Genomic DNA, 18,459 nt, shown 5'->3' with positions numbered 1-18,459 from the left:
GAGTCCCAGTGTATCTCGAGCTCATTTTCTGTTGGGGATGGGGGAAGATGAACAATGAGCAAGCAAATGCTTAAGCAACAGAATTCCATCTAGTGGAAAAGAAGCTCTGGAGCACTTGCAGGCCATCTCTTGACCACCAGAACTGACTGCTGGTGGTACTGAGACAGGGTCCAGGAACAATTCCAAGTAGTAGGAAGTGATGTAACTGGGATTTGAATGTCCAAGAGGAGCTGCCCAGGACATGATTAAGGGAAGAATGACGCAGGCCCAGAGGATAGCGTGTGATATATAACATGGTCATTGAGGAGACAGAATAAAAAATTCTTTGACTATATTAAGTTGATCATTGATACCAAGTAGAGATTGCACATACACAACTATTCGTTCTGAATCAGGCAAGAGGTAGAGGCAGTAGCTACAATTTGGGCAGCATCAGCAAACGCATGACTTGTCAGCCAAGCAGTGGGTAAAAAGACAGGACCAAGAAATGACTGGCCCTTGTATAAATCAAACCTTCAGACATTACGGACGCAAGGATGAGCAGTCAGCAAAGGAGCAGCTAGAGAAGTAGGAGGAAATCCCGGGAGATTTAGAGAAGAAAATAGTTAAACACTGAGCGGCTAGTTGTGCCAAACTGTAAGGTTGGGGGAGCTTTTGCAAATACAAAAACCCTCTTCTTTTATGTTATTATTTTAAAGAACCTGCAGTTGTAATTATTGCCAATGTGGCTGCATTCACAGGATGCAGGCACTGGTTAAAGTAAACTAACCCTTTTTCCATGCTCACCTTCGCACTGCTCCAGGGGGCTCAGAGCTCTGCGTGCTGCTCCTGCCTTCCTGGGAAGCCTGGGTGGTCGGTGGCCAGACTCTGAGCCCCATGCTGGCTTTACTCACTCATGCAGAGCAGAACAGCAAGGTCCACCCTACCCAGTGGTCCCTCTTCATTACCTTAAAATTCTGAAGGCTGTCTTTCCTCTCACTCAGGGGGAAAAAAAACAGACATAAAGTATTTTGGAGACGCTCCATCTACTCAAATTCCAAGACCGAATCAACCGAGCCTCCATCTACTTAATTGATGTAGATTACATTTATTTGCATAGAATAGTTTTGCTTTCCTATTAACTATATTAGTAAACTACAGTCAGATAAGTCCACCTCAACCCCTTTTTAAGACCACTGCTTTTTTTTTTTTAAAAGAGTGTCCCCTTTTCCTTAAAGTTATGAAAAACACATTCACAGAATCAGAACATTTGGAAGGCAGTTTGCTATGATGTTTCTCATAATGCTCTTTGATTGAGTGATAGCTGTGAAGATAGCCTGGAAACTGCTGAAGTCTGCCAGAAGAGGTTTGCTTTATTCCTTTTGTATTGCATTCCTTTTCATATATAGTTTGGGCAGAGGCATAAGATAGAACAAAAAAATACTGGACTGTTATTTGAGAACCTGAACTCTGCTCCTGCAGGTTTGGGCAAGCCAAAATCTCTTTGAGTTTCATAGTTGCTCAAGTAAATGGGACAAGTCTACTGTATTAGCTTTTAAATATGTGAAAATATGATTTTCAAAAGGGAAAAATCATATCTTTTCAGCAAATAGAATATAAATATATGTCAAAGACTTTATTTATTGAGGGGAACATTGAGATGTTAAAACAGACTCAAAGAACATTTGCAATTATATATGTGTGATTATGAAATTTAATAAATATGATAATCTTGATGAGTTAGATACAAAACTAGTTAATATCCAATACGACAATAGACTATAAACTTTGTGCTTATTTGCTGTATTGCAAAGAAATTATTTGTACCTTCAACAAAAATTTTTAATTTAACTTTTGTTTTTTTTTAACTTTTATTTAATGAATATAAATTTCCAAAGTACAGCTTATGGATTACAATGGCTTTTTTCCCCCCACAACTTCCCTCCTACCCACAACCCTCCCCTCTCCTGCTCCCTCTCCCCTTCCATTCACATCAAGATTCATTTTCATAATTTAACTTTTGTAACTATAGAATTGTAAAGTCAGTAAAAAGTCAGGTACAATACTGCACTGAAAGAAGACCCAGTAATTTTTTCTGCTGATTTTCTGACCAAAAATGTGAGGAAAAGAGGTGCAGAATAAAGAGGAGGTGGTATATGAATCTACAGCCAGACCAAATTTATTCAGAGAAAATAAATCCGTAGAAGTGGGTGCCCAACTGCTGGTGTGGACATTGATGGAACACATGGCAGAAGGCCTCAACCTCAGGGGCTGGACCTTCTTTTTATTTTAGGAGGGCTAGGGATGGGGGTAGGGGCATGGGGCATCAGGCGGAGGTGAATTCCTGGAACTGCTCTTTCAGGTGGCCCTGCAGGGCCTTGGGAACCTGGGAAAGAATGCAGGGTGGGATATGAAGGCAATATCCAATTGCCTTCCAATGTTTATCTATCTTTTGGACAACAAACGAGAATGGCTGAGGCTTATGTCTTTGTTCCATAAAAATATATATATAAATAATACTGGCTAACATTTCTTGAGCACTTAGTATGTGCTTAACATGGATTGTTTCTTTGGATGTTCACCACAACCCTGTGTGGTAGGCATTTTTATTATCCCCATTTTATGAGAACACGGAGATTCTGAACGGGTAATTAACCAGCCTCTTGGGTCACAAAGCTCATAAGGCGTAAGCGTTGCAATCAAAGTGAAGTATGACTCTAAATTCCTTGTTGAAACTCTTAGCTACTTTATTATTGTTACTATTACTACTGTTATTGTCAGTCAAAAGGAATAATGAATGTAAAAGTGGTTGAAAGACTGTGGAAATGCTATAAAACACAAAGCATTATTGTTAGATCAAGATCACTAAACACTAACCCAGGAAGGGTTATTGTCAGCACAGTACAAGAGAAGTGTTAATTATGGAAAAGGCCTGTTGTAGCAGGAATGCTTCTGAGACTTTATCTCTGGAAGTGAATAGGTTATTTAACTCAGCCTGCTTTTTCCTTTTTTTCTTTTTGGGGGTGGATTTCATTGAAGTCCTTGGCCCATTTTTTTATTATTTGCATGGCGAAGTATCCATTCTGAAGCCTTTTCACACCTCTGTTTTTGTTTCCTACTCTCAGCCTAGAAGAGTGGAAAGAACACAGGTGGCAGACCTGGACAGGCTGAGTCTGAACTTCAGCACTGTGATGAAGTAGAATAGGATGCTGCTAAACGACTTAACCCAGCTTGTCTCAAAGGCTATCTGGCTGCACCCAAATCACTAGTGGGAGAGGGGAGTGCTCAGTGGTCATGCAGGGGAGGGTGAGAAAGAATCTGAAATGTTCTATTCCTTATTGATAAAAGCAATGGTGAAGGTGATTGTGAGAACTGATACCTAGTAGGATGTCAGAATCTGCTCTCAACTTCTTTGTAGTGCAGTCTCACTCATTTGTCATTCTTCTGTCCTGCTGTCCTCTCCCAATTTCTGTTCCCTCCTTTCCACTCCTTTCTCCTCTCCTGTCCTTGGAAACTTCCTCTTCTGTCCCTTCCCCGTCTTCCTTTCCTCCTTCCTCTCCCCTCCCGGACCTTCCCCCCTCCCCCTTCTCCCCTGCTGTCCTTTGTCACTTCCTCTGGTCCTCCCACAAAGACCCTGAGAGCAGACATCTCTTAAACAGTGAGGCCCCTTTCTCACTTTACTAAGTTAGGGAAATTAATTAAATTCCTTCTAGAATTTACATCTAGAAGGAACTGCTGTAAACTTCTTTCTATTTCAGACCCTACTTCACCCAAGCTCTATGGGTCAGAGAACAGAGAGGCCACACTGGAACCCAGATACCCTGCCTCTTGGTCAGTGCTACTCCAAACACCTCACAGAGTCGCCCCTGCATCTGTGCTGTCACCCCAAGTTCAGGTTCATCTTCATCTTTGCTTAGCTGTGTACTGGGGAGCTGGGAAATAAACGGAGACGAACCACTGCTGCAGTTCGTTCATGAAGAGTAAAGTCAGGTCTGGTAACCACTGGGGCTGCCAACAAGAATGTACATAGAACAGAAAGGCCAGACTTCACCATCGAATGTGCCCTGTCCCCCTCAGAGGGTCAGAAGCACATGGCCCATACAAATGACAGGGGGATCATCTGTGATCATTTCCACAGGGATCCACAGCTTTTACCTTTAATATCCTTGGGGAAGGAACAAAATATTGTTCTACAGGAGATGGGACTGGTGAGGAAGAGAGATAGTGAGCTGCCAGAGACCCACCCAGACAATGCCTTCTCCAAGTTCCTCAGTGGAAAAATCAAATGCAGCACCAGATTTCCTTTGCATGTGTTGACTAAGGAAGGTGTGCTTCCTGCCTCTCCCTGAAGCTCTCCCCAACTCTACTCCTCCCTTCTTGGCCCTAGACGTCAAGAAGGGAGCTGGGACAGAGTCAGGGCAGAGAAGAGGAGCTTAGGTGAGGAGCCATGGGCCTTAGAGCCCTGCAGGGCCAGCTGGATGTTCTTGTAAGGCAGATTCTCTAGTTTTACACCAATCTGTGCCTAGTTCCCTTTTGTTGTATCAGGACCTGGTGTTTGCTTATACTCTAGGGAGGGCGAGCCAGAACATTAAATAAGGCACAGCCTCTGTTTACCCATGTCTGGGGAGGGCAGCAGGGTCATGGAACGGAAGCTGAAGAACAGGGAATTCTGCGGAGATGGAAAGTAGATTTGTGAACCAAGAGGAAAATAAAGCTAGGCATCAGAAGCAATGTAAAGATAGGTGGCAGGCCTATTACAGGCAGCTCTGTACACTGTTCTGCCCTCAAAGAGACCCAACAGGCCAGTCCACTGTGTGTGGTGATCCTGGGCTTCAGCAGAAGTCAGCTTATAAAGAGCCCTGGCAGCTCTGCCAGCCAAGAGTTGGATCACTGGAAATGGAACTGCCCTGGAGTCGAAGGATGCCCAGGTCAGAGCCACAGATCTTGCTGGCTCCAAGCTGAAAAGCCCTTCACTCGGCCCAGCTTCCAAAGAAACCACCACTGCTGTTGGGATGGCCAAGTAGGGTCAGTAACATTGCAGTTAGAAGATGTTACCTGCATTAACCTAGCCAGCTCTCCTCCCAGGCCAGCTAGGTAATGGAAGTCAACAGTGTGCCTTCCCCGAGGAGGTTCACACTTCCCTTAGGATGTACCTACCCCATGTGAAGAGATAGATAAATCTGGGCCTCATAATTTACAAGGCCTTAAAGCCCACCTGGTTAGTATCAGGCCCCTTCTGTCAGTTTCTATTTGCCTCTCAACCAGAAAACTTAGTTGAGGTTTAGATAGCAGCTCTCTTAGGTTCTCCAATAATGACTCTGTCTTTTGTTTTAGACCCTATCTATCTAGCCCATCTGGGGCCCTATTCCTTTATAATTATAGCCTCTACTCTTACATCAATGACTTTAGTCCTGACCTGTATGTATTGATAGCCCTCTCCCCCACTTAATGTATGATTATTCAAAATTTCTCTACAGACCAACTCCTCTACCTGCAAAAGTTGAGTGGCCTTTTCTCCCAATCTTGGCTGGGATCAGCTTTAAACCATGTCCATCAAACTGTCCTCACAAGGGTCCAGAAACCCCCCTCATTTCCTCTCCTCTATGAAATCCTCTAATTACTTGGTTAATGTCACTCTTAGGACCATTGATTGCGATTCTCACTCTGTCTTTTATACTACAGTGTCTGTTTAAGTGTGTACAGGAGTTGATAATGGAATGAATCAAGGCCTTCGGCAATCCGGTGTTCAACCAAATGCTGCTACAGGGATATACTCGGCTCCCCCCCCCCCCCCCCCGCCTCCAGGAGAAAGTAGCTTGAGACATCACCCCATGCCAGTGAGGAGTACCTTGTCGCCCCATGTCAGCAGGAAGTAGCTCTAAAGACAGATCATCATCCCTCTACCCCTCCTGTTCTTTTGGGACTAATGTAATCCCATACAACTCCTGCTTTATAAAAAACAAAAGGGGGAATGTTAGGAAAATGGTGCAGTGTTATCTATAGCACGATCTACACCCTGACACCATCCTGGGCTCTAGCCCCCGTTGCCATTGCTGGAAGCCAGGTGGCCATATGGCCCAACCACTGGTGTCAGCCCCACCCCCATCCTAATGGGATTCACTGCTCATACTTCCCTGCCCGCCTCCTGGCAAAGTTTTAAAAGGACCTGTTCTTGAACATGTGACTCTCTCTTTTTTTTTTTAGACAGGCAGAGTTAGAGAGAGAGAGAGAGAGAAAGGTCTTCCTTCCGTTGGTTCACCCCCAAATGGCTGTTACGGCCAGCACTGCACTGATCCGAAGCCAGGGGCCAGGTGCTTCCTCCTGGTCTCCCATGCGGGTGCAGGGCCCAAGGATCTGGGCCATCCTCCACTGCCTTCCCGGGCAGAGAGCTGGACTGGAAGAGGAGCAACCAAGACAGAATCTGGCGCCCCAACCGGAACTAGAACCCGGGGTGCCGGCGCCGCAGGCGGGGCATTAGCCTAGTGAGCCTCGGTGCCAGCTGAACATGTGGCGCTCTCCCTCCCCCTCCCCCCCTCCCTCCTCCTCCCCTCCCCCTCCACCTCCACCTCCTCCTCTCCCTCTCCCTCTCCCTCTCCCTCTCCCTTACACTCTCCTTTTCCCTCTTTTCTTCTTCACCCTTGTCCTCCAGTCTGTTGAATTTCCCTCAATAAACTCTTTCCATTAAAAAAAAAAAAAAAGAAAAAAGAAAGTAAATTTGTGGTTGCCAAATGCTGGGAGAAGTGGGGAGTGACAGCTAAATGGTTTCTTTGTGGGGGATGAAAATATTCTGGAATTAGACAGTGGCACATCATTACCAATATATTAATACTGACTTGTACACTTTTAATGTGTGAATTGTATAGCATGTGAATAGCATATCAGTAAAAGAAATTTGAGGGTATAAAAGAGGGAATGGTGAATTTTGGGGCAATGCTCAGCATTGTTAGGATCAGCTTACTCTCTCTAGGTAACCTGGAACTATATCTCAAATATTTTTAAGTCTTGGCCGGCACCGTGGCTCACTTGTCTAAAACTCCGCCTGCGGCGCCGGCACTCTGGGTTCTAGTCCTGGTTGGGGCGCCAGATTCTGTCCCAGTTGCTCCTCTTCCAGTACAGCTCTCTGCTGTGGCCCAGGAAGGCAGTGGAGGATGGCCCAAGTCCTTGGGCCCTGCACCTGCATGGGAGACCAGGAGAAGCACCTGGCTCCTGGCTTCGGATCGGCGCAGTGCTCCGGCCATAGCAGCCATTTGGGGGGTGAACCAATGGCAAAAGAAGACCTTTCTCTCTGTCTCTCTCTCTCACTGTCTAACTCTGCCTGTCAAACAAAATTTTTTTAAGTCTCTTGCATATTTTCATAATTTTCAATCTTGTAGTGGAATAATGGCCCACTGTGTACCAATAATTCATAAGGAAATATATCTACTGTTAGTCATTTAAGACTATTACATTTATTTATTTTTTTACTATTGTAGACGTCAAAAAAGGGCAATAAAGTTCTTTCCATTGTGCCACACATCTTGGTTTCCTACACATCTGCCCCAGGAATCCACGTTCCTGTGGAGCTGGACTGCTCATTGTTCCCTGTTTTATCTCCCTGTGACTTTCCCTGGCTGGTTCCGCCTTGTCCCCTTGCAAAGCCTAGCTCAACTCTGCCTGCTCTCAGCTTTTTTACCCCATGTGCTCTCATCATAAAAATCTAGCTCTTCTGACTTCATTTGTTCCCAATGCTGGACTTACCGCACCATTTTTAACATATTTATTTGCCTACCTGACTCATTTGCCAGACTGTGAACCCCCTGAGGTCAGATACAGTGTCTTATTAATTTCTGATTCCCTGTTGCCTGTGCTTGGCAAGTAGAAGGTGTAAAATACATGTTAATTGGATTTGATTGTATTGTTGAGGCTCTGAAGAACAGTGCAGAGAGTGTCTTTGCTTCTGTTGACTCACTCTCCTTGGTGCTAATTGCAAGAACTGAAATTACTGGGCCAAAGGGCACAAATGTTTCCCCACACCTGCCATATTGCTTCCTCAAAGGTGGTACTAATGTGTAGTGTCACCTGAAATGAGTGAGTATGCTGCTATCTCTGTCACCTTGCCAGGCATCATTTTTAAAAATGTTAATTTAGTAGGTGTCAAATGATATCTCAAGATTAATTTAAATTTTTTTACTACTATGAGGGTTGAACATTTTCTCAGGTACTTACTTACTGTTTCAGTTTCTTGTTAGGGGAATTGCTTGCTCACATTCTTACCCATTTATCTCTCAGAGTGATGAAATAGAGCTCATAAATTTGAACAAGCAACATTTATATTTTATTTATGATCTAAGAATCTCTCATCTTTGATATATATTTTTCATATTCTGTTTTCTTATATTTTTAGTTTTTCATTGTAGAGAAGTATAAAATTTATGTATGTATTTACCTATCACTTTCTTTCTTTTCTATTCCTCATAAAATTTTAAGACAAAGAAAGTTTTTTCCCACAGTGTTCTGTTATAATAAAAAAATTTAACTCATTAATTCGAGTACTTAGTTATTTTAAAATTGCTATCACTAACTCCAATAGCTCTTATCAAATGTTCCTTGTGTCCATTATGATTATATGACTATAAATAATAAAGTCTAAGTAAACCAAAGAGGGGTTTATGAGCACTTGACAAGACATCCAGAAGTCAGTAGCAGCTGAGTCACTTCAATGTCTCAGTGACTGTGACTTCTCCAGGCCTTTCCCTAGAGCCACCACCTCCTGGTTCAGAGATGGATGCTCAGCAGGAAGGCAGGCAGTGGGAGCCACAGCAGTCACTCTTCTCAGACACCTACCAGCAGACTCTCTCACGTCTCATGAGCCAAAACTATGTCATATGGGCATGCCTAGCTGCAACGGTGACTGGAAGTATTTGATTCTTACTGTTTCTAGAGTAGGAGACAGAAAAGGAGAAGAGTGTTGGGAATGGCCACCAAATCAGCAAACCAGAAGTGTCTGGACACACCTCCTTTCCCTCTTTTTATGAAAAACTATTTTGTGACAGATAACATATCATTCAAATATATATATATATATATAATACATATATATTTAACTCATTTAAATAGTTACTCTATTTTACAATACATGTAAATTAGAAGGTTTTTAAAGTCTCTTCATTTGGTTTCATTAATCTATGATCTAGTATGTACATTATTTTAATCCACATTTATTAGATAGTAGGGTATTTTTTTTTAAAGATTTACTTTTAGGGTTGGCATTGTGGCTTAGCGGGTTAGTCAGCCATCTGTAACACTGCGTCCCACATAGGCACCATTTTGAGTCCTGGCTGCTCCACTTCCAATGCAGCTCCCTGCTAATATGTCTGGGAAAGCAGCAGAAGATGGCCCTAGTCCTTGGGTCCCTGTAACCCACATGCCCACATGGGAAATCCAGATGAATATCCTGGCTCCTGGCTCCATCCTGGCCCAGCCCTGGACCTTGTGGCCATAAAAAATGAGAAGTGAACCAGCAGATAGATGATCTCTCTCTCTTTCTCTCTCTCTCTATATATATATGTAAATAAATAAATGTATTCAATATATTTCAATAAATATATGTTATTAGTTAAAATGTATTAAATTTAATAATTAAAATATATTTCAATAAATATATATTATTTATATATAAATAAATATCTGCTTTTCAAATAAATAAATAAATAAATTTTAGAAAACAAAAGAACAAAAAAAAAAAGAACAACAACAACAAAAAAAGCAGAGTTACTGAGAGAGAAAGGGAAAGAGATAGAGATCTTCCATTTACTGGTTCACTTGCCAAGTGGCCGTAATGGCCAGGATTGAGCAAGGTTGAAACCAGGAGCCAGGAGTTTCATCTAGGGTCTCCAACACAGGTACAAGGGTCCAAGAACATCAACCAGTGCCCATATGGGATGCCAGCAGCTTAACTTATTATGCCACAATGCTAGTCCCAGCTAATGGGTTTTGATGGCTGATATTGGTAGAGATTTTTCATTGCTTTTCACTTCTATACTTCCTATTGATCGTATTCTATTTTTATATTGCCACTCAGAATAATTTTGTGGAGTTTAAAATACTTATTGGATTTTGGATCAGAAAAGCATGAACTCTGTGTTCCAGCATTGCAGTGCCAGCATCCCATATGGGCATCAGTTGAGTCCCAGCTGCTCCACTTCTGATCCAGCTCCCTGTAATATGCCTGGGAAAGCTGCAGAGGATGGCCCAGGTGCTTGGGCCCCTGTACCCATGAGGGAGACCCAGAAGAAGCTCCTGCTCCTGGCTTTGGTCTGGCTCAGGCCTGGCCACTGCAACCATTTGAGAAGTGAACCAGCAGATGGAAGAACTCGCTCCCTCTTGCTCTATAACTCTGCCTTTCAAATAAATAAATAAATAAATAAATAAATCTTTTTAAAAAGTATAAAATGTATAATTTAATTGAGTTCTAATCTAATTCTATTGTCTGGTATAGACATTTTAATGTTATTAATCATTCATCTGGAAATTAAATCTATTTCTTCACTTACCTAAAGTATTTTTTAATTTGAGAGGCAAGACACACTCACAATGGTCAGACCTAGGCTGGGCTGAAGCCAAGAGTCAGGAACTCAGTGCAGGTCTTTCATATGGCTGGCATGGATGCAACTATCAGAGCCATCATCTGCTGCCTCCCAGGGTCTACACTGGCAGAAAGCTGAAACTAGGAGTCAGAGTCAGGAATTAAACTGGTGCTCTGATATGGAACACAGGTATCTCAACTGGCACCTTAACAGCTAGGTTAAACACCCACCCCTGAATCATTTTTTAAATGTCTTAACAAAGTTTTGAGGTTTTCTTATTAAAAGCCACATTACATCTTTCCTAATCATTTTAATTTGGAAATTTGTACGTATGATTGGTGTATCTCTGTGTGTATGTATGTGCACTGTGCATGTGTATGCATGGTTATAAATCTCACCACTTTCTCATTATGTTATCTGGCTAGTAATTAGGGGTACAGAGGAATTATCTCCTATTTTATGGTTATCTTGAACATCACACTGCTTCATTTAAATTAACTTCCTTGAGTTTGTAGATCTTGGATTTGCTTATCCTAGTCTCAAAGTTACTGGCTACTCATCAGTCAGATCTCTCCTCTCTAACAGTTAAGTTTGGTTGCATTGCAAGTAACAGACAACTGAAGCTGCACTGCCTTAGATAAGAAAGGCTCACGTCGCTGAAGCTAATTCAGCAGCTCTGCCAACTCATGAAGAGTTCTTTTAAGCTCGTCATTCTGCCAGGCAATGTAACCTTCCAGCTGAGACCAGCCATCCTCATGGTGATCAGATGGCCATTCAAAGAAAGTAGTGTCAATTAAAACAGAGTGTTTCTTCCCCAGGCCCCAACTCCTGCTCCCTCCACCATTCCTGTAAGCATCTTTTTCAGTCTGGTGGGCCCAGAGCAGGCCTTGCTCACTCCTGCTCCAATAACTATGTCTTGGGGAAAGAAATGTATGATTTATTTAGCTGAGGCCTGAACTAGGGGTGGTGGAATAGTTTCTTCCCAAAGTGCATGGGCTTCACATAAAAGGGTGAGTATCCTCTCACACCCATAAGAGTTGAACAATAGATGTTGAGGAAGTGACCGTAACACTCAATATACTTTGGATGTCACTTTTTCCTGGACACCTGCCACGCTGTCCTAAGTCCAGATTTGAAGTCTCTCCTGAGTGCTGCCCCAACACAGGAGCATACACAGCCGTAGTACTGCCTGTTTATTTATAGGACCAGAAGAAAAACATAACTTATTTCTAATCTGCTGGTCATTGTCTAAGGAGGGAGGTTGTGTAACACTGTCTAGCATGCTAATGGAAGGACCTTTGCTACCTGAGACACAGGCTTACACGGTCTACACAAAGAAGAGAGCACCATAGAGTAGCCTATTTCAGTAGTGCCGGGACTGTCCTGGGCCAGATGGCTGTTTCTGGACTGAGAGATGGAGGGTAGAGCAGGGTGGGGTGAGAAGGTCACGGATTGATGTGGTGGGGAAGATGAAGATGTTTATGTGAAGAGGAATTCCGGGTATTGTGAAGGTAAACTCTGTGCCCCCTGAACGTTTCCCATGTGCTTTCTTCAGTAAAATACCTTCTTTTACTGGCCCAATAGACTGGACTTATTTCAAGAGGATGAAGACAAGGGCAAAGGCTTTCATTCAAGGGGGAAGGGCAAGGGTGGGGGCTGGCCTTGGGATGTCAGTACGTGTGGGTTTCACTTGTCTGTATCCCTTCCCTAGTCTCCATGTCCCATGAGAGCAGAGACCAGGTCTGTCTTGTTCACCTCTGTGCCTAACTCAATGCTTATTTCATAGGGACTTTGTAGATATTTGTTGATTGAATGAATGAACAAACTTTGTAAAATCAGAAAGACCTTTGTTACCTTCCACATTTGCCACTTTCTTATCTGTGAAATGGGGAACATGATAACCACTGTGTAACCCTAACATGAGATTTAAATCTAATTCAATAAATGGTAATAACAACTATGATGATTAGTGCTTCCCAAGGGCTACTAGGTAGCCTACAAATACAGTAACAACCACTAACATTCAGTGAACATTTTCTTTGAGCAAGAGCCTTTGCTAAGGGCTTCATGTCACCTTCTTTAATTTTAATCCTCCCAACCACCCCATATTTATCTAGACGTCAGCTATTCTTCCAGTACATAACATATGCCCAGCATTCAACAACATCTCTTATCATTCACCAGCATCAAAATCTAGGAACAGAAAGAAGGAATCCTTTGCTGGTCTGTTTCTTATTACTCCACTCTCTAGAAATGTACAGCTTTGTTGCTGTAACCAGATTGGACAGAATGTAAGTAACTGATGATCTACATTTAAGAGCTACCCCAGAGTAAAGCGATGGGCTCACTGTTTTTGTAGTAATGGAGAGCACATGACCTTAGAGGCAGGCAGAGGCTGAGCTTGTGGTCACTAGTGATGGGAAAAGTTGAGGTTGGATTTGTGAGCACCAGGAATCAGTGGGCTTTATTTTCTGGCAGGCTCTATTCCTGGAACAGCTGAAAATACCGAGGGCTAAATTCATACTCCTGGATGAGACTCAAAGATTGACTAGTGAGAAAAAGAAGGGAAAAAAGGACTTTGTTCCTATTCATATAGGTCCTTTGGGCATATTTAACATTTTAGGTCATTAGTTTTCTCATTTCTTGAATAGGAATAGTATCTGACTCTTCAACTCTCATAGAAGTATTTTATGGTTTAATGAAGCAATGTTCAGAATTTCTCAATGGAAAAATGCTACTGAGATACAAATGATTTCAATAAATAAATATATATGAGCTCTACGTGTCCTCTGTAAAGCTGAAATAAAGATAACACTAATTTCTCCATTAGTTGCAGATCTGTGCTGCACATTGAAATCTCCATAATAACATAATTCTAATTTCCTAAAGTTCATGGATGTGGCTGACATTGTGGTACAGTGGGTTAAGCCACTGTCTGTGATGCCAGCATCCCACATAGGCACTGGTTTGAGTCCTGGCTGCTCCTCTTCTGATCCAGCTCCCTGATAATGCACCTTGAAAGCAGTGCAAAGTGGCCCAAATGCTTGGGGCTGTGCCACCAACATGGGAGACCAAGATGGAGTTCCAGGCTCCTGGATTAGGCCTAGCCTAGCCCCAGTCATTGTGGCCATTTAGGGAGTAAACCAGTGGATGGAAGATTTCTGTCTCTCTCTCTCCTAGTTCTGTGTAACTCTGCCTTTCAAACAAATAGAATTGAATCTAAACAAACAAACAAACAAAACAAAATAAAACAAAGCAAAAAGTTCATGGAAATATGGAATTCAAAGATAATGCATGTCTTCTGTGAGCTCTGTGGAGACCCTTGTATGTCCATACAATATAAATAAATGTACACTTATAATCACAGACGCAGAATCATGTGCTTGTTGCTGTTTTTAACTCTTGAGTTTCTGTCCTTTCATAAAATGTCAAGTGAGCAATCTGAAAATATTGTTATACTATCGAATGAAGCTGTCATTTGCTTTAAAAATGAAAGGGGCTGCTCCAAACTTAAAGCAATAAGTAAGTAAATAAGTTGGTAACGAGGAAGAATGACTTTAAGGATTTCAAATCTAGCCTAGAAAAACGTCATCGCACAGAAATGTTTTAACCAAGAGCAGTATAAGGCTTTAATCAAAAGTAATAATGATTGCTATGAAGTTTTGGTAGTTAAAGGAACAAGCTTCAGTTATCTGAAAAAGATAAAATAAGATGCCCTAATTGTGAACTCTACTGTCACTAATTCAGAAGAACTCAGCGTGGGGAGACCCACGGTCTAGTCTGAGGCTTGTCACCGAGCTGGCGAATGCTCTTGCTGGATTGCTGTTTCTGATTTACCATCTCAAGAGAGTGGAGCAATTAATCTCTACAGGACTTTTCAGCCCTAACATGTTGTGATCACTTTCAATCATTTCTAAGAAAGCTTGGTGCTTATCTTTGGAACACTGCTAAGCAACAGCCTGAAATGAGAGCTAAAAATGAAGTGAGACTCACTAGAGTTACAGTACCAGCTAACGCCAACATAGTACTTGGTGATACACTGCACTGGACCCTGGGCCTCATGCTTTGCATTTATTGCCGCATGCTTTGCAGTAATCCTAAAACCACCTCAGGAATACACACATGTGGTAGCTAGCATGTGTCTCAAACAAGTAAGGGAAGTGAATTGTAGAACTTCCAGGTACCAGCCGACTGGTCCTTCTTTACATGAAGTCAAATCTAATCCTGTGGATGTGACTTTTGAATAGTCCAGGGAGAGCTGGTGCTGGGGTTATTTCTGTAGTTTTTGATTGACCTGAAGCATTAAGGATTTTACCAGACTCCAGGGTACAAAGATAGATCAATGGATAGTCTTCACCTTACTAGACTTTCTGGGAGCTTTTGACTTGCTTACTTGAAACAGTTCCCTCACAGGGCTTCCAGGGCCCCAGCCTCGTCTGATTCTCTTCTTGTCTCTTTGGCCACTGCTTCCCAATGACCATCGCTGGACCCGCCTCATCTTCCCAACCTCCACTCGTGTACGAGCCTCTTCTCTTCTCCGTGTGTACTGGCTCCCTTGATGATCTCACCCAGGCTTGTAGCTTTATAGGCTGATTATTCTAAAATTAAGCCATCAACCTAGATCTCCGCTATGAATTCTGAACAATCGTATTCCACATCTGTCTCTGCATCTTCACTCTGTTATCTAACCTCAAACCTAAGAGATCTGAAGTTTCTGTTTTCTCCCTGAGTCTTGCTCCTCCTCCAGGGTTCTAAACAGACAAAAGGCAGTGAAGATTCACCTGACTGCTCAGGCAAGACACCCAGGGAGAAGTCATCCTGGATCCTCCTTTTCTTTTACAGGCTACTTTTAACATAGCAGCAAATTAGTCATCTTCATCCTGAAAATAATTCAGAATTTGACCACTGTTCTCCAGTTCCATCACCTCCACTCTAGTCCAATCCCCCAGTACTGCTCATTTAGACAATTGTAATTCCCTTCAATTGGACTTTCAGCTTTCACTCTTGCCTCAAACAGAGCATCCCCTCTTTCCCTAAATCTATTCTCCAAAGAGCAACTTGTGATTCCTTTAAAATATTAACTCACAGCAAACCCAACTACGTGTCCTCATATGGGAAGCTTAATCCCAGGTTTTTACCAGGGCCTGTGGGAGCCTGTGGCTACTGGCTTCCAGGTTTCTCTCTAATCACACCTCCTACCCTACACTCTCTCCCCTACTTGCCCACTCCAGCCACACTGGATTGTTCTTTTTTCAATATGCTCTGGTCTTAGGACCTCATCACTTCTCTTATCTCATTCTAGAGTGCTAACCCCCAGATTTTTGTTTTCTGGCTTCCTCATGTTATTCAGCTCCTGTTCAAATGTCATCCCACCAGAGAAGTCTTCTTCTATCTGCAATGTGAGAGAGAGAGAGAGAGGTAGAGAGAGAGAGCCTCTCTTCTCCATGGTTTCTCTCTACACTCTAAACCTTCTTTTTATTTCTTCACAGCAGTCAACCTTCCTCTCTGGTTGGAGACTTTGCCTCTTTTCATTTCATGCTGTACCAGTGCCTACAACAATGCTTGAGTTCCAGGGGATGCTCAATAAATACTTGTGGAATGAAGGACTGTATCAATATCATAATTATAACACATTTTAGAATGTGAATAGATAATTGACTCAAGAATAAAAAATAACAGCATAGAAATACTTGACAGTAATCAGCAAAACAACCTGTTCTTCCCCCGGCCTTGCAGTCCCCTGCCTTGCTTCAGGAGCAACAGGAACAACAAGCCTGCTGTGTACATGCTGTGCCTTGCTCTGGCCTCCACGAACTGCCCCAACCCGTGGCTTCATATCCATCACTGTATTCCTGACTTGGACTCTCCATGTTCTGGTGGCCTGGTTGGACCTTCCTCTTTAGGTTACCCACCAAGTTGAGCTCATTAAAAGAAAAACAGTAAATGCTAATTGCCTTATGCTCATTATCAAAGTAATGCATGTTCATTTTATAATAAGAAAAAAAAGAGGGGGAGGAAATTCAAATCAGCAAAGAGGCTGGCATGATGGTAGAGTGGGTTAAGCCACTGCTTGCAATGCTTGACATCCCATAACAGAGTGCTGATTTGAGTCCTGGCTGTTCCTCTACCTATTGTCTGTGGCTGGGAAGGCAGAGCAAGATGGCACAAGTACTTAGGCCCCTGCCGCCCACACAGGAGACCTGGCTGGATTTCTGGACTCCTGGCTTCAGCCTAGCCTAGCACTGGCTGTTGTGTCCATTTGGGAAGGGAACCAGCGGATAGAAGCTCTTTCTTTACCTCTTCCTCCCTCTCTGTCACTCTGCCTTTCACTTAAACAGTAAATAATTTTTAAAAACCGGAAGAAATCTCTCATACACATCCTCCTAAGAAAAATGACTATTAGCATTTTGGTTAAACTTAGATCTGAGTAAAAAACTATCTTGCTCCAACCATGGTCCTACAAGATCCACCCTGGCTGGGCTGGTCCCACAGTTTGCCTTCCAGAGAAAAGGAAAATAATGGAAATAAAAACAATAAAACATTCTATAGTTGGTGAATCAGGGGAAAAAAAGCATCTAAAATATGATATCACCATGTTGGTGAGGTTGTGATACCATTTGCAAATGTATAAATATCACAAGTAGAATTTTAAACTGTAAGTCATTCTGGCTATATGAGAGTATGGTAATATTTTAAACGTTATGAAATTATTCATAGTCTTTTTGCACCTAAAATAATCTACTAGCAGAAAAAATTCACATGCACAAAGATGAGATTTCAGTAGACTCTATTTTAGCCAAAAGATGGATAATCATGCATGGATTCCATAATAGGGAAATGGCTAAGTAAATTATGACATATAAATTTTAATGAAAAATGACTTTCCACTAAACATTAATATTATGTTCAATATGTAAAAAAATAGGAATACAGTTATAATCTAATATTAAGTGAAAAAGAGTACAAAATTAGATTGTAATTAGGTAAAAATATTTGTGAATGTGGACTACTATGGTGAGTGGAAGACAATACACAAAAAGGAAATCACTGTAACTAGGAGACAGATTTTCTTTCTCAGAGTACTAATTGAATATATTTACTGTAATTATTGTTTCCGATTTTTTGCTTTCTTACAGAAGGACATAAAGAGCAAATAAATTGTAATTGTTGATCTCTAAAAGCTTATCCTCTATAGATGCTGTTTGTGGCCTACTCAACAGGTATTCCCAACCCTTTCTTCTTTGCCTGTCTCCTACATAAGAGGGTGAAAATGCCATAGCACATTTCCCAGCTCCCCAGGCAATCAGTGGTTGCCATGTGACCCATGGCTAGCTAATGAATTCCAGAAGGAAGTCTGTTGGGGTGCTGCTGAGAACTTCCTTTCCTAATAAAGAAATGAGATCCAGGGGCTGGTGTTAAGGCACAGCTGTTACCTATGGGTATTGGTTCGTGCTTCAGCTGCTCTGCTTCCAATCCAGCCCCCTGCTAATGCTCCTGGGAATGCAGCAGAAAATGGCTCAAGTGCTTGGGTCCCTGCCACCCACAAGGGAGACTCGGATGGAGTTCCTTGCTCCTGGCTTTGGCCTGGTTTAGTTCTGGTCATTGTGGCCATTTGGGAAGCGAACCAAGGAATGGAAGGTCTCTCTCTGCATCTCTCCCTCTCTTTGTGCAACTCTTTCAAGTAAATAACTCAATTTAAAAAAGACAAAAAATAAATAAATAAAAAGAAGTAAGACCCAAGGAGAGAATCCTCTCACTTGTGATGACTGCTTCTGGAACCTTTGACAGTCATCTTGCAACATCACTAATTCTTTTAGGGGGACAAGGTAGAATGAAGAACCTTGGTACTGGATGATGTCATTGAGTCACTGAGTTAACTCAAGGGAAGACTGCTTTAAGACTTCCTGATAGCTAA

The 18,459-nt window shown here is 42.3% G+C and overlaps 1 protein-coding gene across 1 annotated transcript in view; it reads right to left on the bottom strand.

Moving 5' to 3' along the window:
* Positions 1-15,025, bottom strand: part of LOC133772336 (basic proline-rich protein-like) — a 55,726-nt gene extending 40,701 nt beyond the window's left edge. Inside the window, exon 1 of the mRNA XM_062208837.1 lies at positions 14,938-15,025. Within this exon, the coding sequence (XP_062064821.1) occupies positions 14,938-15,025 (88 nt within the window). The remainder of the gene's footprint in view (positions 1-14,937) is intronic.
* Between the last annotated feature and the right edge of the window lie 3,434 nt (positions 15,026-18,459).

The sequence above is a fragment of the Lepus europaeus genome, chromosome 13, assembly GCF_033115175.1.
Source record: "Lepus europaeus isolate LE1 chromosome 13, mLepTim1.pri, whole genome shotgun sequence".
Taxonomy (NCBI): Eukaryota; Metazoa; Chordata; class Mammalia; order Lagomorpha; family Leporidae; genus Lepus; species Lepus europaeus.
Note: the sequence above shows the minus strand (reverse complement) of the source record. Positions and strands in the feature narration are given on the sequence as shown.